This window comes from Labeo rohita, chromosome 3 (genome assembly GCF_022985175.1).
Source record: "Labeo rohita strain BAU-BD-2019 chromosome 3, IGBB_LRoh.1.0, whole genome shotgun sequence".
NCBI lineage: Eukaryota > Metazoa > Chordata > Actinopteri > Cypriniformes > Cyprinidae > Labeo > Labeo rohita.
This window is the reverse complement of record NC_066871.1, coordinates 57238727-57264715: the sequence shown is the minus strand read 5'-3', so window position 1 is coordinate 57264715 and position 25989 is coordinate 57238727. Positions and strand designations below refer to the sequence as shown.

The window sequence follows — 25989 nt, the reverse complement described above, 5'->3', positions numbered from 1 at the left end:
CATCGCAGGGCTACACAAGACGAGCATTTGAGGTTACAAAGTATAAAAACTGTAAATTAGTTTGACACACAAAAAATTGATCAGTAAGATCGTTCTCCTCAGCTGGGATTGCTTAGAGGCCTTTTAAGTTTTTTTTTCCATATATGGTGAGAAGTGCACAAGCCCAAGTTATCAATAGTTATGATTGCTCAAGCACTCATGTTTAGTTTTGGTCCTTGTTTAGCATTCACAATTTCAACTGCTGTCAGCTGATGTCTGTGTGTGTGTGTGTGTATACAGACATTACCTGAAGGAAAGACAGGAGTGTCCAGAGGAATCTGTCCAGCAGAGGGTGCTCTCTCTCACACACACACACACAGGAACAGACATTTATTGCTCAGACAACAAAGCAACAGAATAGGAATGTTATCCCCTCTCAAGAAAGTTATTAGAAAAGCTGGCTCAAATGTCAATGGAAAAAAATAAAAATAGATGAGCTCTAAAAAAAAAAAAAAAAAAAAAAAAAAACAACAAAAAAAAAAAGCAGCAGCAAACAATGCTCAGCCCACGACTGCAAGAGGTTTTTAAGAGAAGCTCCAGCTTGAGCTCCACAGTTACAAACATTACACACTCCACATCTCAGACAGTTACCACATGAGCTCGTCTCACTGCCCGATTCATTCAGCAAGCAGTGCCAAATAAAAAACAAAAAGTTAAGCATTTTATATATGAATTAGGTGTAAAAGGATATTTCTGTTAATCCAATCAAATAATCCAATCAAGGCTGACATTAATTCCTGATACACCATATTATAAACTGCAGTGTGTAGTATGTCATTCTGAACACAGCCTGTGTGATACGACGTCACAAGCACTTCGTTTTACTCCCAGGCTGTTTTGAACCAATCATCTGAACCTAAACGTTCATGTGACTGCAGGACGACGACGTCACGACGAGCTGACGACACAACAACACACACAGGCAGAATTCAGAATAACACAGCAGCAGTTGGCCGGCCTTGCTCTTCCAAATTCACCAACGTTCACTAGTGACGCCAAAGACAGAAAACCATTTTAAGGGTCACTGATAAAACATCCAAAACGTATTTAAACGTTGCTTCAAAAAAAACAACATTTTCACTATTTGAATGAGATCACACGGCGACTTCTGAAAAAGATGGAGAAAGATCAGCCAGACGATGGAGCAGTGATGCGACCAACCCTGGATTCTCCTTAAATTCAACAAAAACTTCTTGTAATCAGCAGTTATTCAACTCTGAAATGAGAATAAAGCTACATGTGGTTTAGGAAAGGGTTTCATCTCTGAGCAGCTCCTTCGGTGACAGGCTGATACATCCTAGACGTCTGAAGGAGCCATACGGAAGGTCTTCATCAGAGCTGCTCCCAGTGAACCGGTTCCCATAACACACACGGTCAATTACTGATTTTCTTATACAACAATTGTGCAATAACCAGTCACTATAATACATTACATTGCTAATATTGATTCTCAAACTGTGCGACAATAATAATTAATTTTTTTGTGCAATAACACTCATTTAAACTGTGTAATAACCCAGTGCAATTTGTTTGTTTGACAGAGCAACTATTATTACTGTTGTTTTTTCTTTTGTACTTTATCGATATTTTGGAGTTTCTGCTTTATATTTGCACTTGTTTTTCGCTGCTGTGGCATGCACATTTCCCCACTGTGGGACAAATAAAGGTTTATCTCATCTTATCTGTCCCAAACTGACCGTTTTGATCTAAATGATGAGCCTCATACTTTGTAGCAGAGTTAGTTTTTTTTTGCAGGTGACGCAGGTCTCGCGTGTGGAACGACACGCGTGTCATTTACCGCTTAAACAGTAGTGAAGTACAGAGACAGACAGACACAGCAATGCAAACGACCAAAGATTCTCCATTGTATAACTGTATTCATGAGTCAGAAGCATATTGACAGTTTTCTAGTACATGTTTTCATATGGTGATTCTTTTCTTTGCGTTTTTTATTTTTAAAAGACTTTTTTAAAAAATGACAGCGATTGTTCCTGTTGATGGAGTTTTGCACTCATGCCTGCTTTTTCCTCGAAACGGTGCCGGAATGTTTGTCTCTGTCACCCGTCGAGAGAAGGACAGATCGACCCCTTCGCAAGCGTTCTGAGTTTCACCGCGTCCCGTACGGTAAATCCCACAAAAACCAGGAGTCTGGTTGAGACCGAGCGCAGCTCCTGACGCGGTCCATCTGTACGCTTTTTTCCTGCAAAAAAATAACACGTGTCCATTTGCTTCTCCTTTCCCGCAACTACAGCACGAAACCCTCGGAGGTGGAAAATAAGAACACTTATCAAAGGAGCAAAAACAGACACAAACGAGCAAACGCACGGCAAAACCTCATTCACACACACACACACACACACGCAGGCAGGCACACCTTCGAAGGCAATATATGTGCGTCTCCGTGACAACAATGTCTCTGTGGCAACTGCACTTCCATTCCACGTGATGATGATGATGATGATGATGATGTCATCGAGTGTGTTCAGTGATGTCATTAGGGCTGGTCCTCCTCCGTCAGATTAGCGATACGGACAGTCCATCAAACGCTCAGAATTCTGTCTCAATCTAAGGGTAAAATACTGATTAAAACAATAGTGATGTTTAAAATAACGATATATGAGTTATGATAAAATACTACATATAACTGGTGTAAATACACTGCCTCCTCTCTCTCTCTCTCTCTCTTTCCACGTGGTCCCCTTCTCTCATTCAGTTCTCTTGTTCCCAGTGCGGAGCTCCACGACACAGTTTTTACTAGAATGAACTAACGAAGATAAAAGATGACAACGGTGGACTCAAAAGTCAAACACTGCAAAATCTCTGCGAACCGAATCCGTGTTTTGAAAGGCAGTTAGCGTTTCTTCTTCTCAGAGGAAGGTCTCCCGCTCCGATCCTTTCCTCCGTTTGCGGCGATGGCGCGTTTTTCCCACAGAACAGGTGATAAATGAAAAACCTCTGTCTGAGCGCTCGTCTGAGTTATTAGTGTTCTTTAGAGAAAGTCTTTGAACTTTACATTCCAAAACGTATCCGTCGGTTACCGTGGAAACTCCATCCGGAAGCGCGACGGCGTCCCGCTCGGGCTGAATCTCGCACAGTCAGTCGCGATCTCTCTGCGGGAGCGAAGCACAGCACAGCGTTTATACACGACAGCGCTGGAACAGCAGCGACAGAATCTGCAGAAATACAGCACTCACGTCTGATCTGTGCGGGATTTGTCGAGCGTACGTTCATCCTCTCTCCGACTGCTCCAGGTACGCCGCTCCAGGCTTGGCAATTCGGTTGCTCTGTCGAAACAGAACGCACACAAGAACTAGCAAAACACATTTACGCTCACACCGACACCTGTGGAAGAGGCAACAACAACACAACCTGTCGCGTCAAACGCTCTGTGACTATAAAAACATATTTGAACACCGGAACATCAGATACTTTAGTTAATACTGTAACTCGGCTGATAAGGCAGAGTGTTCATGCATTCATGAATATTTTTAATACAAATAAAAAATTAAAACCAGTCATACAGCAGCGCTGCAATGCTTGGCGACAAGCCATTGAAATAGGAAGTGCCGCTTCCTAAAAAAAAAACAAAAAAACAAGGCCTCTAAATATTTTAAGCTTGTGTGTGAAGGGGTTCCTGAATGAGTTTCCTTCTTGAGCATCAGCGAATGTTTGCTCCTTTTGGATCAGTTGTGTTCGAGTCCCTCAGTGTGATCACACGCATCTCTAAATCATAGTCACCAGCAGGGCTCGAAAATGAAAAATAAATAAATAATCAATCCGTTCACTCCAAGCGGAATTTATATTTTAACATTTCTGCTCCTGCGTTCCTCTGTATTATTATCGGTATTTATTTTTTGCCTGTAATAATAATAATAATAATAATAATAATAATAATAATAATAATAATAATAATAATAGTGCAGCATTTTCTTTACTCAAAAAGAAAAAGAAGAAAAAAAAAATCTGGTATTTTAACCTGCTGCACTTTAGTCACAGCCAATAGGGACGGATCGATACCATAATTTTGGCTTTGGTACGATATCAGTATCGTCACTAAATCGATAACATAGGTGACAAATAACCAGCCTCAAAAGATAAGTAAATTGAAAATAATTTAGTAAGTAATGCTAGCATACTAAAGACGCATTAGTTTGTTCATCGTTAACTAATTATTGACCTAGATTAATAAGTGCTGTAATACTGTTAGGTCAGCGCACCTAATGAATTTTAACAAAGGTTGCTTTACTGTAAAGTGTTATTCTAACAGACAAAGTATTCACACTATTTCTCTCTCTCTCTGACTGTTTTCAGATTTCAGACTCAGATAAAGATAAAGCATTAAATATACATCTCTCTCTCGACTGCTTCATATTAGCAGTCGATGGCACGGCAGAAACATTCCCTTCATATTATTGATAATAAAATTAATAGAGCAAAACTCTTGTTTCAAATTCAATTAATTGTTTGAAATGCAAGGGCAAATATTTTGTGCCCAAAGTTTACTCTGTATCACATCTTAGACGTGTGCGTTGATCAGTTGTGAATAAAAGTTGATTAAAACTGAATTTCTGAATGATGCACTCACCTGTCGATCTCTAAATTTGTATTTGTAATTTGTAATTTTATTTAAATTAAACATGAATCCTGCATGTTCCGTTTGCCTCTGTATGAATGAATGGTGGAGACGCGGTTTTGTTTACTGCATAAATACTGAAACACGTGATGTTCGCGGTTATTTTCGGCCTCTGCGTCTCACTATATGACGACATGAACACAAAGTTAATCTTGCTGTGAGAGTCATTTCATGTGAATTTTACCGTTTCATCTGAGAAAACTCCCATCATATCATAGTGTATACAAACAGAAAATAAACGGCAACCCGTCAAAATAAAAGTACAATTTAACATGTAACAGAAATAGGTCTTGTATTACTTTTGTACAGTAAAATGTAGGTCTTTACATATTCCTATTTCTGCCAAATTTAAATAAAACAATGAAATGATAAAAAATATATTACTACAGGATTAACCACTTAATTGTGGGAGAAAAAAAAAAAAAAAAAATACTACAATGATTATTAAAACTTTTTAAACTGAATATTCACACAATTTTTCTTCCATGTATTATACAGAAAAAAAGAATAAAAACATACTTCTCCTTTAAGGTGATGCCTACCGCTCTCATACGGCACGAATCCAAATGTTTCCATATTCGCGACGTATCTGGATGCTGATATTATTTATTATGTAACAGGCTTTGTACTTCACTCGCATCAAACATCATCCTACTTCACATGGGCTATATCAGCATAGGGAGGCGGTGATCACGCTGAACGCTACAGATTGCACAACGGAGCACTGTAACCTTTTTATACGTTTCTTTAACTGTATTTTATTTTGATAATGAACAGCCCACAATGTCGCAAAATTATGTTGTGTCTGTCTGGAGCAATGCTCATGCCAATGCTGGTTGGTCATACAGATAGAAGCAAGACCTCATTCAAAACTGTCAAGCTTTTGCAAAATAAAGAAAACTAGCATACTAAAGGAAAACTGCCATCTCGTTTTCCTTTCTGTGAATTTTGGATCTCAGCAGATTTTTTATTCCGTTTTGTTAATCTGTCAATGACTTAAGTGGAATATTACATCTATAGGCCTATATATGCCTTTTTTGTAAGCCTATAGTTTTATTCTGTTTTCTCAGTGCACAGAGCATGTGATCTGTTGAATCCAACTTACACCATCCTCAGATAAACTCTAAGGACTTACCTACGATGAGTTGACAGCTGAGCGCAGGCATTTCACTCGCTGGATGCGCCAGCTCACATTTGCATTGGCCGTACAACTTGAATTCGTGATTGGTCGACAGCAAATTTCAAATATATAGTGGAACGATTAAATAACATTATTAACCGGTTAATGGCCATTTTAAAATTTTCGATTCTGTTCGGAACTATAAAATTTGATTTCATTTCTGTTTCTGGTTCTATTCCTGTCAAAATTTTGTTCGTTTCTGGTTTTCATTCCTTGAACCGGTTCAGAGCCCTGGTCACTAGCTGTTTCCATCCAAAGATGCAAATTTAATTTGTGCGCAAAACTGGAATATCACGTAAAACATTTGCGAATAGAAGCACCATTTCCATCCAGTGAGGCAAAGAGAACAAATTAGTCACTTCCTGATAAACTGGCACCAAATATCACTAATAAAAGTAGGAGAAGCCACTGAATATAATCATTTTCATATAACTTGGTGGAATTTATTCAGTAAATGTGTTTCCATCGTAGTTTATGCGCAATCGGATTAAAAATTTATCCTACTCAGTTGTGCACATACATTTTTTAAGCGCATTTTTATAATTTATTCAGCTTTTTTTTTTTTATGCAATATTCCAAAATGCACATACAATAGATGGACGGAAACACAGCTACTGATAGGAAAAGCTCAAATGTGCAAAAACAAAGAATGCGCAGGCAAACTGCTGAGGACAAACAGCGAGTCCTGAACAACAAATAAGAAGAAACACAACAGCAGAAGAACCCAAAGAACGGAGACTGCTCATCAGGAGCTGTTTTTGTAGCCGCTACTGTCTTATGCCGAATGCGATATACCCTTAGGCTCCGTGAAAAATACAAATGTCTTCCAAATACCCACACAAGATGGAAGTCTTGCTCTCTTACCTTGTGCTTTGGACACCTCAGAGAAAAGTTGTCTTCATTTAGAGAGCAATCTAGATTGAAGTTAAAAACAGAAAGATTTCGTCAGTCACTCATTTGAACACGAACACTAACGTGGATTTTGCTTCATTAAAAACAACCGAGGTGATGTCACGTCTCACCTGCTTCTATGGCACAAAGGTAGTGGTACCTCAGCGTGCAGCCTTTACTGTAGCAGCCAAGTGTGGAGCCCACCATCTCACAATGAGAGCAGCTCTAAGGAGTGGAAGTGTCAGAAACATCAGAAATAAACATCAAGTCACCTATTTTCACACAATACAACAAGCCAACAAACTGCAACACTTTCCACTTACTGTATCTCTAGCACCATCTAGTGCCTCCTGAAGGCCATACAGTCTCCCATTGACCAGGTAAATGCCACTGGTCCAAACAATGCAGCCCTCATGCACCCACAGCTCCTCGGGGTCCAGAGGCACAAGTGGGAGCTGGGCCATTTGGGCCATAGGGCCCAGAGAGTCTTGGCTGGGCGGGGGAGGCTGGAAGGGCAGGGAGGCTTTGCTGTTGATAGGGACAGTTCGAGGTAAATCTTCACTGGACTTATGTCTTCTTTTGAAGCGCGGATGGGACGTCAGTTTTCTGTGCTGGGGCCTTTGCTGGGTATTTTCGACGTGCAACTGCTGCAGTACGACTTCACCGTCCAGTTCTTGAACTGTACCCAGCCCGCTCGTCAGTTCTGCAGCCGGATCCCAGGAGTGAGAAGTTACCTTTGATGTAGAGCTGCTCGCCTTAGCAGTCTGGAAGGGCATTTCTTCACCCATGCTGGGAGAGACTGTGCCAATGGTGGTGGCTGGGGATGTTGGGTTTGTCGCCTGACTTACTGTGCAGTCGCTATCTGTAGATGACTTGACAATCTGAGGGTCCTGTAATCTTGTATCCTGGGGAGTCGCTTCTGTCGGAATGGATGTCATACTGAAACCTGTGGTAGCTGCCCCATGGTAGGACGAGGCTTGTCGAACTTGAGGCGGATTCTTAGGGAGCTTGGCTGCATACTCAGCTGGGTAAAAAGGACCATAGAGATCCCCGAGATGTTTGTAATTGGCCCATTTCTGGCAAAGGCAGCATAAGAGGCGACCAGTGTGTCCAGTCTCTGATATCACAGGCCCTTGAAGAACATATCCAGATGTAGGAAGTGTCTTTCCTGACTGCAAGGCAGAATCAACAGGCTCTGAGGCCCAGTTTTCTTTTGTTCTTTCATTTTCCTTTTCTTTTCTCACAAGTTGAGACGACAGAGGGGTATTTAACGGGCCATCAACCCCCAAGTGACCAGCTTTGCCTCCACCTTTTGATTTTTCATCCTCTGCATTAATGATTGTGCAGATAGCCCCAATCTCTGCTATCTTCTTCTCCACATGTATGTAAGGAGCAAAAACATTATTCCTGGCATCTGAGAATATTCCACACAGGCTCACGTTTCCCCTACTGCTTGCCTGAGTGTCCAGCTTCTCTTTGGGAACCATTCCTCTTCTTCTCCTTCTCTGATTGCCAGGAGTCTCACTGCCCTCTTTCCCCTTTTTCTGTCTATGTCTAGGAGGCTTCACATCTAACTCTGGCTGGGTCTCCTCACTCTCTACATCCACTTTCACCACCTGGGTTTCAGCAGGAGGTACCAAAGGTGGACAGGGTTTCTGGTCAGGGGGTGTTGATGCTTGGGGCACTTCGCTTGCAGTGTTTGGGATTGGGACAGACTGAGGTATGGCTGTGGGTGAGGGAAGAGAGGCAGCGGGTATGTTTGTCGCTGCGTTCTGAATTTGTGCTTGGGCACGTTTCTGCTTATTCACACTGCCTACTGGGCGACCCTTTTTCTTACCCGATGGAAAATAACCTTTGGGGACGACGTGTTCTGATGGTTTAGGCTCTGAACTTGTCAACCTGAGAGAAGTCATCTGGTGCTGAGGAGCTCTGGACAGAAGGTGGTGCCCAGGGCTCTGACTATGGCCAGTGGTGGCCCCATAGTAGTCCCCACCTGGGTAATCATCAAAGCCCATGCCAGTCTCCTGAAGTTTCTGCCTCAGCAGATTAGCAGCCGACTGCTCGCCTCGTCGGGTTTCCAGCTGTTGATAAGTATTTGTGAACTGCTGTATGTCAGACAACGCAGAAGAAGATGGAGGAGGGGATCCCTGTACAGGACAAGGTAATGGAGGAGCTGGTGGAAGGGGTCCTAACAAAGTAAAATCATCCTTATCGTTTTCACCCAGTGACCCTGAAGATCCACCAGCACCTAATCCAAAGTCAAAGTCTTTCGGCAAACTTCTGAGGGCACCAGTGCTAGAAGCTGTTGCACCTGGTTTGAGAGTCTGAGAATCACAAGAGAATGCATCTTCAACTGCTCTGTATGGCATAAGATCATCTAAAGTATGAGAGTCATCAAGGTAAGATAAACACGCCTCCTCTCCTTGAGGAACACTAGAAAACGATGTACCACCTTCGGCGTCTGGCATGTCAGAGGTGTAATGAGATACCTCAGAGAAGTCAGATTCCACGTGACTATTGTTGAAGTCATTTTTTTTCACACCAGGAGTAATTTTCCGCACAATCGCCTCAAGTTTTAGACCATGACCCTTTCTTGGGGGAAGAAACTTTGCTTTGGACTGAGAAGGCGAGTTAGCACTGGATATAGAATGCTGTGTTTTAGGAGACGGCAATTTTGACTGAGTATCAGTACTGCCAGAACAATTGTTGGCTGCAAGTCTAGAATCAGAGTGAGATAGCGGGGAGTGATAAGCTGACCCTGGTCGCTGACCTGGCACATCCTGATGCTGCCGCTTAGCTGGAATTGGAGAAATAAAAGATCTAACTCTCCTTCTCATGATTAAAGGGTTGGTTTCGGCCGACGTTCCGGTTTTGGCTCCTCTCTGCCCCTGCTGAATCCCTTGGGTAGTCTTACCAGTGTGCCCAGCAGGGCTAATAGCACCAACTGGAGCCAACGAGTGGAAAGATTTGGCAGTGTCTTCCGCACTCTTATCTGAAATGTCCTCTTCTCCAAGCTTGGGGGCAGCATTTGTGACTGGTTGAGAACCAACATGCTCATGAGGGGGTGCAGTGGGTTGTCCAGCTCCCTCTCTTTCAGGATAAGTATCCCAAATTTTCATGTCGAAGTGTGAACCGGGATAAGAGTGCTGTCGAGATACGTGATGCTGACCAGGCAGACTATCACTTGAGGACTGGGATTTACACTTCTGTTCAGAAAGTCTCTGAGGAACGTGTCTGTCCATACCTCTTGGCCTTTGTCTGTCAGGAGTCCAGTCGGGTCTCTCGTGAGGAGGTAAACTCTGTGGAAACACTTGTAACTTGTTAGTAGATGGTGTGGTTTTAGAATATGCTGATACTGTGTGGAATGCTTGATGAGGTGTAGGATGGGAGATCATTTTTGGTCCATCCATGGTGTCACTGAAACCATATGCTCTGAAACCATCAACAGCCTGCGAGAATGACTGGTGCCTTGGTGGTGAGGACAAGGGATTTGAGGACATTTGCAAAAGATATGGCAGGTTGCTGGTGGCTTCACTGTTGCCTTTGGCACTGCTGGTCTTTTCTATATCGGAATCAACATCTACAGGGGGAGGAAGGGGCTTACTGGATTCCTTACTGGGTGGTGTGCCGCAGTAACCTTCTGTGTTCTGTCCTGCAGCTTCAGTCTTTGATGAGTCCTCCTTGTTTTGTGCTTTCTTTGCTTTAGTTTCTTCCTTGCCACATTCTTGTTCATTTGATCCAGATGAAGAAAATGGCTGCTGAATGACTGAGGGTCCAGAGGTCCCAGAGTGTCCTCTCTCTCTTTCTGGCGTTGTTCGTCGAGAAGGGGACACGTCACAGATTACGGAGCGCCTTCCTGAGGATGTCTGGGATGGGGTGTGACTGATAGGACCCACACCGCATGCCAATGGCTCAGCTTCCTGTAAAAGCAATTGCTCCACAGCAGAAGGAGAGGTACCATATCTAGATGGTTTTCTGTGCTGCAAAGTGTAGTCAGCCAAGTTGATGTGCTTCGAAGGGGCTCCTGTTGTGAGATCTAACGACTGCTGCATGTGGGAGGACTGGCTGGGAGACAGACTGGTTTTGCTTTTTTCTAAAGAGATCCCGTGAGTCACATTGGACTTATGTGCTTCAGAATCCCAAGAGGGATGAGGTGGGCCTAAGACAACATCATTTTCCGGTCCCTGATTTTGACTTGAATTTGGTGGTTTTCCAGAGACCATTTGATTGAACTTGACATTAAGTCCACTCAGAAGTGTTTGAGAGCTCATTGCATGTGAACTCAAATTTTCAACCATACTGTAAGGTAGTCTAGTTTGATAACGGTGCTGGGACGTATCTTGAGGTTGTTGGTGAACACTAGATGTCTGGTCAGGACGCCCATAGCGTCTATCTAAGTGATGACCCTGGAGAACTTCTTGCAAAAGACTTGGAAAGGATTGATGAAACTGAGAACCGCTATCCTGGCTTCTTGAGACGATACCCCTCCCCGCCTCCACTGCAAAAACACCAATCTCTTTCCTGCCAATAGACCCATAGCTGGCCTGCAGCTGATGATAATTCTGGCATCTATTTGTGCCCATACTACTCCCTAGTCCTAACTTTCCTTTGCTCTTTGCAGCATTATAATGTATCTCGGGATTACTGTACTTTAATGATGCTGGGTGGGTCTGAACAGAGGGTTGAGAGTTTTGGCCAAATTCTTGTTTTGGGGAAATATCATATTGTGACACATATGTTTCCATGCACACCTCCCCTTCTCCATTGTGATTTCTAGTCTCTCTTAAGACATTCACATCACGTTGGTTCTCAGGATTGCCGTGTTTGCTTGAGTAATGAGAAATGCCATACCGTGTAGATTTGGCTCCCGTGTGCTTGCTTGATTCAGTATTCACTTCAGATCGAGCTGAGACAATAACTCCAACACCCCCAACATTATGCTGCTCTGAAACATTCACATTTTCAGTCTGTTGTGCATCTGTCTCTGCTTCATCCTTTGTGGGAGGGGCTGACAGCCTGTTCTTTGAATTTTCTCTTTCACAGGAAGGACCTGCATTTTCACCTTCGCTGTCTTCATCTTTTATCGTTTTGATCTTTCGTCCCTTCGTTCCACTGCCCTCATCATTACAAAGGTCTTTTTCTGCCACACAGTTTGGACGTGCTGAGTGAATGGGAGATGGTGGTGCAGGGGGATATGCTGGCTGTTTTGGGCTGGGTTCTGCAGAAGGATGAACTGAAGGTGGTGAGGAGGAGGAGGGAGTCAGGGTTTCTGGTGTCTTTGATTGAGACTCTCTAGTAGACGGTTGTTTTGAAGCTGTTGAAATGACTCCAGTGTTGACCTGGAGATCCGATCCTTGTTGACTCGGTTCTGACGCCATCTGACTCTGTGACGACGGGTAGCTTTGCGGCTCGGATTCGTTGCTTGTTCCACTTGCCTGCCTAATTCTCCTGCACTCTACTTGTGGATGCCCTGTTGTTTCCAGCATCTCAGAACTCTCTTCATTGACTGAGGTCTGGCCACTGGTGCTGAAATTTCCAGATTTGTTTTGGTTGCCAGATCCTTGCAGAATCTGAAGGTGATGTGCACTGTCTCTGCTTTTCTTCTGGGGCAGCACAGTGTCTGTTAGAAGCATGTGCTGCACTGTATTAGGTAGATTTTCCACTTGAGAGGTCAGAGCATTGAGACTATTTAGACCAGGGTCCTGCAAGAGTTTGTCATGAGGGTACAGGGAGCCATCCTCCCCTGGACCACCCCGAAGACCCAGTCCCATGCGGTTCTGACTTATGGCAGCATGACCGATCCCTGCACTGTGGTTCAAAACAGCCGTTTTAGTTCCTACGCCGCTACCGCAACTACTGATGCTGCTGTTTGAATTGGGAGTGGGGCTCAGCTGAGGGACGGCCTGCAGAAGACGTCCATGGCTTTGGCTGCCGCGAACGTTCGGAACAGAGGGGTGTGATGCAGGCTGCAGATGAGTAGCGGCACTGTTTCCCTCAGAACTCCCCATTAGCGGAGACGAAGAGGAGCTGCAGCTCGGAGACTGTACGGCAGACGGAGCAGGAGAGGGATTAGATATGGGACTGAAGTTTTGATGAATGTGAGCCTGTTGACTTTGAGAGTGCATAGGAGATTTGGCGAGGTCTTGAGAGGGGTGTGAAGGCAGAGCGGGGCTGGAGGACACAGAGGAATGGGGCAGTTTGGTGTGCAAGTGTCCTTGGTGCTGCATTTTGAGGGAGGGCTCATAACCTGCTCCAGTACTGTGCTGAGAAGTACGCTGGGAATGGGGGGCATGCTTGTGAAGGGACTGAGATTGCGGCGAATATGGCGGATGAGCCGACGAGGAGTAGTTCTGTCCCATATTCTCACAGCTGTTTGACACAGATGAAATTGTATGAGTATTTGGATTAGACCGAGTAGGTGAGTTATTGGTTTTGGCGTCCGTGCTGCTGCTGCTGCTCACGTCGTATCTTTGCGGTGGGGAGCTATACATTCCAGTAGAGCCTGAGGTTGCACTAAGGGGGGCAAAGTGTCCAAACTGAGGGGGTATTCTGTTTCCAGAAAGCGGGTATGTCCGATGATGCTGACCTTGCTGCAATCCTTGATGTGCGGGGAATTTCTGACCATGCTGCCGCTGATGCATTTGAGCACCTGATTGTACTGAAGCAGTATGAGCCATACTGTATTGCTGGGAAGGAGAAAACGAACCAGCGCCACTGCTATTACTACCCCCAACTGCAGAGCCACTGCTGGAGCCATAATCCAAAGAGTAGGGGGTAATCATTCCAGAGGACGACCCTGAACCAGGTAAGTGTTGGTATTGATGAGGTGCATGTCCATCCACGTTTGCGTATCTAAAACCCGTGCCATACGCTGCTCCACCTCTTCTGCTTCTTTCTCGTCCACTCACTGAAAAATAATAATCCACACTGTCCTTACGGTAAGAATTCCCTCCTCCAGCTCCACCTCCACCACTATGAGCGTTTCCCTGCGACATCTCTCCAGTTGCCCTTCTGGACCCGTAGCCGTGTATAGGAGGAGTGTGTAGAAGATGCTGTTGGCTCCGCAGGTGCAGGTGCTGCCCGTGACTCTGCAGGTTAGCTTGAGCTTGCTGCATGGCCGCATATTCCTCCGAGTTTCTGGGAGATATCTGAAGGTCTGAAGGGTGGGACTGATACGGGGAACCGACGACGCTTCCTCCCCCGGCTAAACCCCGGATGAAGAGGGACTGGACTGTTGGGAAAATTCTGCATTTTTTTTTTTTTGTGTTTAGAGTTTTGCAAAAGCTGTTCTTAGCAACCTTTCCTATCAAAAGAACCCAAACGGCAAACTGGAATGCTTAGTATTAGAAATCTAAAAACACATCTGTAGCAGCAATGTAGGAGGCGCCAGCAAATGTCGCAACTGAGATTTAGAAAACCAGGAGATTCAATTTGCCGCTCAATTTAAACAGTACAGACAATGTGAAGACGCAGCAGCTGCACATTCATTCACAGAAATGGGGTCACAAATGCCACGGCGTGGTTTGGCACTAGATCCAAAGATCTCTGGAAAAAGATGATAAATGAAGGTTTAGTGTTATCACAAAATGTCTGTTAGCCAAGAGGTAAAAATAGTCCACCAAAATAGCAACTCAGTTAAGTTTCATTAAGAGAATGTCAATGTCTTGATACTGTAGTGTGAAACATCTCCTTGCCATTTGGTAACTGTGCGAATGGATGTGGATAGCAGCCATGCAGTAGAATTATAATAGTTCAGTAACAGGTTTGCAACAGACAAACAAAAAAATCTTTCTCCAGTTGGCACATGTATTCACTGACACTGAAAATAGCTCGAGAAAGATCAATACTTCAAGATCATGATTTTTTTTCATATTTCCTGCGTAACAGGGATTTTCGGCACACGCTCAAGCCATGGTTCATTAAGATCTTTGCCAACAAATATTTTCCAGCTGTATCCAAACATTTGTCTTTTCCCATGTTAGTTATTCAGTCCAGCAAATTTGTCGTTTTCTTCAATCATCCAATCCTCGCCCGTTACAGTAAGGTAGTTTTTAGTGTGGCTGGTCCTAGCTTCAGGTTTTCCGTGGGCTTTAATTTGATCCTCTCAATATGACGGCGTCCGTCTCTCTCTGGAAACAGGAAGCTTGAGATGTTCTGAAACAGAGGGAAAACACAGCAGATATTAATTCAAGACTTTCCTTTAGTGCCACATTCATATTTTCAACAACCAAATAACATATAACAAGTAGAGCTGCACGATTCTGTATATATATATATATATATATATATATATATATATATATAGTCTCAAATATCACAAATCACGATTCTCCCACAATTCTGAACTACACAAAACAATGTGTATTTTACTAGAGGCTATGACAAAATACTTCATTGTTTCATAACTGCATGAAGCAGCATTTTTGAATGAATTTCTTGAATGATTCAATGACAAATACAATTAAGCAACAGTTTCTTTCAAAAGGTGATTCGCTCTATTTTGACCGCTGCCATAGACATTAATGTTTATATCCGAACTATAAACTTTTAGTCCAGTATTTCTGTGATAATATAAATGACTGTTAATACTGTGTGAGCTGAAAAAGACTGTTTGAGGGTCTATCGGCAGGAATGAGGAAGGGTATCGTCTCAAGAAGCCAGGATAGCAGTTCTCACTTTCAACGATCGTTTTCAATCATGATAACTCATCATGATAGCTCTCTCTGTGTCAGACTCAAAAGTTCCGGTATGATTTTTTCAAATGTTTAAAAGACACAGGCGAATCGTCATCTAGAAATTAGGGATGTGCAATAGCGATCGAGTACTCGACCGTGACAGCGATGATCGTGGACATTTTTTTTTCTGATTGGTTGCAGCAGCACTTTGGGTGGCACCCTGAGCTCTAATTGTTTAGCACGCAGTCCAAAATATCGACGTGAGAAGAGAGAGATGCATGGCTTCGAAGTCATGTAGTGATGTCTGGGTTAGCTACGTGCATATCTGCTTAATCCATTAGAATGTGTTGGGATATTAACATTTATTAGCTGCATATCAGTTTTATGCTCAAATGAGTTATTTGAGAGGGTCATATTCCTTTAGACGTTTCCTCCTTTTTTTTTTATACTGATGTTATTATAGCTAGTGCAGCAGTGCTTTTTCCGTCATATTTGTTCAACAATAGGCATAATTCAATTCGTATGGTTTCGAAAACGCACATGCGATTTATGGAATCACTTGATGTAGATTAAAATATAGCACAAATCTGCCATGAACATTTATAACGGTTAACTTTATAAAAATCTATAGTAAATTCTGTCCTTGCCCGTGTTTCAGCGCAGTGTTATGAAAGCGCATCACGGCGGGAGCTCGCTCGCTCGCTCTCTCTCTCTCTAGCGCGTAACTTAAAGTTCACTGGCATTTGTTAACAGTGTCCTTATCATGTGTTCATGTTTTCATGGACAGGTTTTATTTCATATTTTTAGTTTTAACATTCATTTTCTTAACAGTCTTCAGAGTTTTTTTCATTATATCCATTATGGCCATGCCCCACTTCAAAAACCACACAAAACCAATCCGATGGGAATCCATACGACCCCAGCTGATGTATCATGTCTTTAGTCCAATTACTGTAACTACACGCGGAACACCACGTTTCCCCACAGACCATTATTACTGACGCACAAACCGATAAACACTGGACATATTTAAGACCGTGAATTAATGGACCTTTTTCTAAAGTAATGTGAAATTGATTTTTGTATTTTGATATATATTTGATATATATATACACACATACACACACACACACACACACACACACACACATATACATATATATATGTATATATATATATATATATATATATATATATATATTATATAAATAAATAATTTATTTAGTTATTTATTGATATTTGTATTTGTATTTTGAATGTAATTTGGCAAATAACTGCATTAAATGGGTTTAGTTTTCATGGTTATTAATGTATGCAATTTCAGCAATAAAATGTTCATTTTTCTAAAAAGGAAACAAATTTGTTGTTTATTTTAAGAGACCTCTCTTATTTTCTCTTGTATATTTAGTATTGCTCTTTAATAAAGAAAAATGACTTCTTATCAGATTATTCGATGGAATAATTGGTAGAATACTCGATTACTAAAATAATCGATCGCTACAGCCCTAGTCTAAATACATTTAGTCTGAATCAATTCCGGTTTCCGATTCCAATTCTGCTTATCGATTTTGATTCTTAATGATTCCAATAACATAAAAAAAGTCAATAATAAATTAGGTCAAACACTTTTGTTCTGTACTTTTATAAAGCTTTCTGTTACAGCTGAATAACATGAGCATAAATCAGCAGCCTACAGAACAATTAGGCCTAAGAGGAACTTTTGCCTATGGTTTTAACAAAAGAATAATCACAGCAAAACAACTAGACTAATATAAATCTCAAACATTTAATTGTTAAAGACAAGTAAACAGTAAAACAGGAACAAGCAAATAAATTAATAAAAGCAATAGTATAAATAAATAAAATGAACAATTTACAGGTAAAGTTTAAAAACGGCTTCTTTTAAGTTCTTTTAACAAATAAAATATAGATTAATCCTCATTAAAGGAGACTGAATATCTTTCGTAACTTTAAAAGGAGAAGTCCACTTCCAGAACAACAATTTACAAATAATGTACTCACCCCCTCCAACCCATCCAAGATGTTCATGTCTTTCTTTATTTAGTCGTAAAGAAATTATGTTTTTTGAGGAAAACATTTCAGGATTTTTCTCCATATAATGGACTGATATGGTGCCCCGATTTTGATCTTCCAAAATTCAGTTTAAATGCAGCTTCAAACGATCACAAATGTGGTTGTAAACGATCCCAGCCGAGGAAGAAGGGTCTTATCTAGTGAAACGACCGGTTATTTTCATAAAAATAATACAATTTAAATACTTTTTAATGTCAAACGCTCGTCTTGTCTTTCTGTCCCTGAACTCTGTGTATTCTGACTCAAGACAGTTAGGGTATGTCGAAAAACTCCAATCGTATTTTCTCCCTCAACTTCAAAAATCATTTCAGAATCATCCTACATCGCTGCAGAAGAACAGACACAGTGTTTACAAAGAAGATCAAACACCCGCAACAAAAAAGGTAAAACAGTGATACAGGACGATTGTGAAGTTGAGGGAGAACATGAGATGGGAGTTTTTCCACATACACTAACTGACATGAACCAGAACAAAAACAGTCCAGACAGAGTAAGACAAGACGAGCGTTTGACATTAAAGAATATAAATTGTATTATTATTTTTATGAAAATAACCGATTGTTTCGCTAGCTGCATTTAAACTACATTTTGGAAGTTCAAACTCGGGGCACCATATCAGTCCATTATATGGAGAAAAATGCAGAAATGTTTAACTCAAAAAACATAATTTCTTTACGACTGAAGAAAGAAAGACATGAACATCTTGGATGACAAGGGGGTGAGTACATTATTTGTAAATTGTTGTTCTGTAAGTGGACTTTTAAAATCCAACGAAAGATATTCAGTCAAGATCAGTGAATGTTATTTTGTTCTTGGAGTAATATTAATGACAGGCAGCAGGTTTATTAGTCACTGTCTCTTTAACACTGAATGCACACGGATCCAAAAATACTGTTACACATGCCTTTTTTTTCTCATCTGTTTACTTTCACTTTTCCACAAAAAAAGCTGTGTTTATGATGATATACTGATGTGCTTTTGTGCATATTGGGTGGTAAATGTGAAAGAGAAGCCAGATGAATAGCCACATTTCTGACACGATACCATGGCGCATTATTACAGTACATCTGTGGTAAATGATGGCAATATATAGATTAAAAGTCTTCTGACTGTATCGTTGCGTACAGCGTTTCTCCCGTTTGTCAGCGCTGTATCATCAGACTATGAACCGAGTTTTCTTTGCTGAATTCGAGCGCTTCGCACTGGATCTCACAGCTAACTTTACCTGAAAATTGAGTGTTAACGGTCGTCCTGCTTTATCGAGCTGCTTTACAGCACAATTTAATTTTTATTTACATTCTATTTACATTCGTTTCCTGTTTTACACTGTAAAGCTTTTTTCACAATCTGTATAAAGTGTTATAGAAAAAAAAGGTGACTCGACTGAAGTGTGTTAAACTGATGCGAGTTTGGAAGATGTTTTATATGTTGAGATGTTAAAACGCTCATTCGTTTATCAAAACTTACACCAAAACACAACTGAAAGCTTCTGATTGGCTGACAGACATTCAGACATAAAGTGTTGTGGTAGTTACAAGTCTTAAAAGCACGACAGTTCTGCATCAAATTATTTCATTTCAAGAGCGTTAAATCCTTCAACAGCAGAAGAAGCAGAAACACACAAAGCCGCGGGCCTGAGGCTTTAAGACCGGGCCGCTTCAGTAGACCCAACAACACAGGAAGTACAAAGAGATCGAGCCAAACTGAACCCTGTAAGATAAAACTCAGTTCAGATCATTGAACACATTTCAAGTCAAGAAGCTCTTTATGCTCATCTTGCAGGTACAATGTAATTATCTGCGTTTCTATATGGACCAGCACGTGTGATGAATTTCACACAGCAGATTTGGAAAGCAGATATTTTCAGGGCTAACCTTTACGTACGTGACGCTGAACGGCATCTCTGCTGTACAGACATAATCTATTTGTTTACAGTGACAAGTAACAGATTAAAAAAGTGTTCAAATGAGTCATGACACGAAGAATCGACAGTTTCTTCATCAAATCACACTGCACAATAACATACTGCAGGTTTCAGGGTGTTTTTTTGAAACCAAGCAGTAAAAATAGTAGAAGCAGAAAGAAGGAGAAACTTCACACCGAGATACACGTCAACACTTTTGCATGCTCATCATCATCATCATCACTGCGTCTATGGATCACACACCAGCACTCAGTACTAATCCTACTGTTTCTACACACTGCACCGATACACGATAAACGAACGACGTGGGCAAAAGCACCAGGTGAAGAGCCCCGTGGTGTCACGTCATTGTGTGCTCGTTCAGCACATTTCAGCGTGGACTGCTGTAATTCAGTATTCCGTATTCATAATAATCTGCTGGTACAGATTCACAAACTCTTCACGTATGTAATCCAGATTATTTTCAGCAGCTCTAAACATTACAAACGTCAAACCTCTGCTCCCGAGAGCAGGAATTGCATCTGTGTAATGCGTGCAGAACTCAAGCGTGCAGACTGCGGAGTGTCTGTAATCGTTCCTGGTCAAACGCACGGCCGCCATCGTTCAGACTCGAAACACTTCCGTGCACATTACTGCGAAGCGTCGATGCTTATTTCCCAAGCGAAGGCTACAAGCCAAAATAATTAACACCACATTAATTTCGCTGTAAGTGCCGGGTCCCGCCGAAAACCAGTTGGGAACCACAGATAGACGCTACACAACAACTGGCACAACTTCCTGTGACTGTTCAGAGTATCACCAGCAGCAAAAGCTTCTGCCAATCAGGTGTTTGTGCTCGTGCTGCAGAGGCACCGTACGTCCGTTCACAGCGCTACAGAACCACGTCCGTGTCGACGGATCTTAATACAAAACCCGAAAGCGAACTGATCGCGTGCATGTGCTCCCACTAACCCTCGGCAAACAGCGTCTCGGCCTCGATTCAGGCACGATGACCTGATGAACGAAGCCAACAGTGAACCTTCACACGTTCACAGGGCAGCTCGGTCACTGTCTGGATTCTGTTCTTGTCACATTTTGATACTTTTTTTTATATCAATTAAAATATTTCGATGCTAAAGTTGAAACTGAAAATAGTAAAAAAAAATATAACAGAAAACTAAAATATAATAATAATAATAATAATAATAATAATAATAATAATGATAATAAAACATAATTTGCAGTAAATAAAATGGATTTCACAGTTTCCTTAATATGGACAACTGTTACGCTGGGCTTTTTATTGACATTCCCTGATCCCCGATGTTCAATTTCCGTCGAAATAAAGCAGCAATTAGTCTTTCTCAAAAGTAATATCAACAACTAAATCGCAATGGTCCGCTTTTGTGACGTTTTGTGGAGTAAACAGACCTCGATTACGCCACCGTTAATCAGGCTACAGTCGTCCTCCGTGAGGAATCCTTCGAATATTCGATTACACGTCGAGTCTTTCGTACTCGCAAGGACAGGTCGATTTTAGCTAGCAGCGTTATTCACTGCATGGAAGAAAACGGCATAAATATTGCACTTAAACACACGGCGACTGAATTTACACTTTCGCACGGACTAAGTGCGATCTGACCGTATAAAACCAAGTTTTCGCAAAGTTGCTGTATTCGGCCGAGCGGCGCACGTGTCTGCGGAGACTCTGGACACACAGTGTCATAAACTGAAAGTGTCGCAAAAGCAGACAGACACGATCCATCTACGGTACGGGTGTTTAATTAGCCGAGTCTTTAATGAGGGTCCCGGGCACTTTAATGGGATCATTAGTCATGTCGACACGTGTCTATTGTCTCTCGCACAATAGCAGTGAGTTTATGGCTGCTGTCTTTCTACAGTCAGACTAGTCCTGTAACCGATCCGTTAACTAAACAAAACGAGCGAGATGATCTTCACAGTTGTGCAAATAGTGTGTGTGCAGGAATGTGTGTGTGTGTGTGTGAGTGGTCACAGTTGATGATGCTCTTCACAGTTTCAGGAGTGTCTAAGCATTACTTTAATTTGTCCTCACCTGAGAATTATTTAAATGCTGAAATTACAATAACAACAAACAACAACAACAACAAGGATGATGATGATGATGATGACGATTATGATGATAACGTTGAGAAGGAGCTTGCAGTGATACTAGCACTGTGTGTGTGTGTGTGTGTGTGTGTGTGTGTGTGTTCATGAGACGAAATCAAAATCTGGAATTAATAATGATGGAGCTCCGACATGATACTGACTCGGAACAATCTAGAAATCAAACTGCCTCATCACAGCGGCACATTTACCCGTTTCCCAGCGCACATTAGCATTAGCGCTTTAGCATGGCTCAGATTCGCGCAGAAATACTGGATTTACACGTACAATCCGCTCATTTATGAACGCGTCAGACAGAGCCGAGCGAACGCGACACACATCGACACTCACATTCAAAGAAAATAAACTCGACTCTGAGGACAAATCACGAACACGGTGAACACAGCACACACGCAGCGACGCCTGATGCTGGAAACGGACAAAAACGCCACATTAAAACCAACACAAACGTCTGATAATAGGATGTTTTTTTTACCGGACAGGCCCGTCCGATCTCCCCGGGCTCGAGTCCCGCGTTCCGCTGCTCCGCCTGCACCGACCCGCGGCTCATGCGCCGCGCACAGCCGCCTCACGGAACCGAGCGGGCCTTGATGTTCCGCGAACACGAATTCGTTTCTCTTCTGGCGTGTTTTTTTTTTCCTTTTGTCTTTCTCACGTCAGGAAACGAACGAGAGGAGCTCGAGCGGTCCACGCGCTCCCGCCCCCCTCACGCGCGCACCGCATCCATCACGCACACGCGTCTGACGCGACAACGCAACCCGACACACACAACGGCGCTGCGCTACACTACACTAACGGCCCGAGTCATCGTTACAGTCGTGATGGGGAAATCACACACTCTCACTTGTTGACAGAAGTTGATCGATCTGATCGCTCGGCGTCATGTGTTTGATTGGGGGGGTCTGGATGAGAACATACAGCTGCATGTGTACCAACACCTCTGTCCGAGCACACTTCTGGCCCTTCTGTAGCGGGTTCGCGTAGCGTACTTGGACTAGTGTGCAAAAGTCCTAACAAATATTGGCTAATGAACTAATTAAAGGCGTATCTGCGGGCGTTCGATGGGCCGCTCCGATCGGCCCCTGAGCGGAGCGACGGGTCGGACGGGGCCCGGTAACAGGTGTCGGCGTGTTCCGGTCACGCCGATCGTTCGATCGGAGTAACGGTTCATTTTGTAACACGCTCCCCACCCCCAGCTCCACAATAACCCCGCGCTGCGCTGCGCTCCGCTCCTATGGAGATGCACGGCTATTTCCATCATGGTTACCATAGCAACTGAATCACAGCGGCCTAAGTGCGGATCATTTATAGGCCACACATTTACAGACATCCGCGCGCCATACGCGGATAAATATCAGTCGGTCTGTCTGTCTGTTTAGGCCGGACTGTGCTTTAGTGTCTGCGTGTGTTGCGTTTGAAACGTTGCAAACATCAAGGCTTTGTTTGGTCTCTCCATCTTGAAAAGGGGATTGTTGTTGTTTTTTATGACAGTATGCTGATGGCTACTATACGTGTGTTCTTGTGTAATGGTCAAATGCATTCTAAAATGCTACACTAGTCGCGCAGTCGACGGACACGGTCACCGGAACGAGGCTCGTTTAGGAGTGAAATGATTAAAATAGAGAAACGTTCTGGATTTGTGTTTTCCTGTAGCTCAAACACTAGATCACAGTGCGAGGTCTTTGATTCTCAGTGGATGCATGAACTGATAACGTGTGTATCTGAATGCAGCACTCCTTTGGATGAAAGCTTCTGCAAATTACACGTAAATGCATTTACTGTGCTTAGTCTTGTATGATTACTCTGGTCCTGATGGGACGCAAATGTGTGTTTGTCATGTTTTGTAGCCAAAAATGTTCAAACTGCCCCTAGCCAATGAATGTTGGACATGACAAACATGTGACTTATTTTGGCCACACCCCATAAAATACCTGTTTGCTAAGAAATCGTTTGAAAAAACACAAACATAAAAATGTCTGAAAATGTGCTCACCCTCAGCTCATCCCAAACGTAGGTGAGTTTTAGATTTGTAGAAATGTGCCACTCCGTCACTGTCTTACCATCTGCGGTGAATGGGTGCCGTCAGAATGAGAGTCCAAACAGATGATATAAACATCACAATAATCCACAAGTAATCCACACCACTCCAGTCCATCAGTTCACATCTCAAGAAGACAAAAGCTGGAACAAATCCATCGTTAAGACATTTTTAACTAAAATATGAGTCCGTAATCCACTGGAAAAAGTCCATTTCCTGCTGTGTCTCACATTAAAATCCAGCCACATATTTGTTTAGAGCTGTTTTGGACTAAATGGTGCCTGATCTGTGCAGATTTCTCTCCTGATTCAGACCAGACCACTTTTTTACTGGGGGAAGATAGGTAGATAGATTAAAATAGATAGACAGATAGATCAAGCTTCTGTAGTAACTAGGCAACAACAGCATCACATGATCAGACGACCCAGAGCGCGGGAGAGTGAGATATAAAACAGTGAGTTTACAGCACAGAAAGGACACGATGCTGCATTTGCTCTGAACAGTAAAACACTGTGAGCTAAACAGTCAACAGCTTCAGTCAGGGGACCTGATGTTCTGGCCATAATTGTAAACGAGCGTGTGTCCTGCAGGGGGCGCAAGGAGTCGCTTTGGTTTCTGGAAAATACGTTATTGTGGTAAATATTTTATGTTTTAACTTTAACATTCTCCTTCAGAACTCGGCAAGCTGATGCAGATGGATGAAAAAAAGTGTTTTAGTTTTGTGTTTAAAGGTAAAATGAGAAGGTATTGGAAAACTCAACATAACAGGGTCTCAACATAGCCGAACAGTGTAAGCAAAAGAGGGTGAGCAGGCCCGATTCAGCCGACAGAAACTCAGTGTGTGAACAAACACTCATGTTCACGCGTTTACAGCTTGTTATTTGAGGTCTGTGGATATTTTTGTAAGAATTACTTGGGGTTTGCCCAGGGCTTACTATGTTGTTGTGCGGCAGAAATAGTACGAGTATTTTGCAAGTATGCGTTTCAAATTCAGCATTAGTCTACAAGTGAGTTCTTAATTGTGGTAATAATTGCCGTAAATGGTGGTAGCAGTACACGATTTAGTAGTACATGATTTGAGACTGTCTGGACGTTCAAATTCACGCGAATCTCTCCCGTGAGGTCAGACAGAAGTGAGGAGGTTCAGTGGACGCGCGGATCCGCTCTGCTGCAGTTCCTGTTGTCGCCACACGAGGGCGGAGCGGCACCACAAACACAAGCGCTGCTGATTCATTCAAATCTGCGTGTGTTTGAACTCAGGGGCGTCGCTAGGGCTAATCACTTTTTTTGTATGGCCCTATGATTTTCACGGAATTTGTTAAAGCTTGAATCAAATAATCAAAAGTTGGTCATTAAACTTAAATCAAGTCGCGATATGGACTCGTATCTGTAAATATTATGCCGCAAAATACTATTTAAATATGAATCCTGCATGTTCCGCGTGTCTTTTTATGAATGAACGGCGCGGACGCTCCCAGTGATTTCAGCGTCTGCCTTTTCACTAAATGAGGACATAAATATCTTGACAACATCTCCAGAACTGCTCTGAGATTCACTTCATGAGCATTTCACTGTTTCATCTGAGTAAAACAAGTGTCAAAAATACACACAGAAAGTTAAAGGTATTCACGGCAACCCGTCAAAGTAAAAGTTCGGTTTATTTTATTAATGGTTCAGTATGTACTTGCCCACCACTACTACTACTACTATTAATTTATAAAATGTATACAGTTTTTTCACACAATATTTCTTCCACGTTTTAAATCTTAATAGTAAATCCCCTTTTGTCAAAAATAAAATATAATTTTCATTAAAAGATCAATTAAATTAATATTTTATATCTTCATTTGATAACCAGAAAAATACAGACATGCAAAACATATTTGGTAACAATAAAACGTAAGTGAGAAAATAAAACATTTTATAGGGTCCTAAACATGTCATTTTTCTTAACTTTTGATAAATTGACTGTAAATTGTTTAAGATTCATGGTTTTAATTAATTACACATGATTAATTACGTTTTGATTAATAAAATTAAATTTAATCATTAAAAAGATCCAGAAAAATGAAAACAGAAAACAGAATTTGAAAAAAATAAAATAAATAAAAATAAAACGGAATTTGGGGGAAATTTTTTTTGCATGCAACTATATATTTGTTACAGTTATAAATACATTTTCAAATTTATTATTTTATTTGACATATTTTTGTAATGTTATAATACTTTGCTATTTGCAGTGATTACTATTTACTATTGTTCATAGTGTGACAAGGTCTTTAACCCCCAGTTTAATGCCCCCGGAACCCCCTATAAGGATCCAGTTTCAAGCTCCCACCCACCACCAATAGCCCCTGATGTTTTGGCACCAGCCTTGGATGTTTTAAA

General features: G+C 42.0%; 1 protein-coding gene across 1 annotated transcript; it reads right to left on the bottom strand.

The window, feature by feature from the left end:
- Positions 1–1894: 1894 nt before the first annotated feature.
- tcf20 (transcription factor 20) lies at positions 1895–22380 on the bottom strand. Its single transcript, XM_051106754.1, is given in 7 exon segments — positions 1895–3149; positions 3234–3323; positions 6717–6766; positions 6875–6968; positions 7067–13949; positions 13951–14897; positions 22039–22380. Coding segments are annotated over 5 exon segments (7128 nt in total). The 5' UTR covers positions 13995–14897; positions 22039–22380; the 3' UTR covers positions 1895–3149; positions 3234–3266.
- Between the last annotated feature and the right edge of the window lie 3609 nt (positions 22381–25989).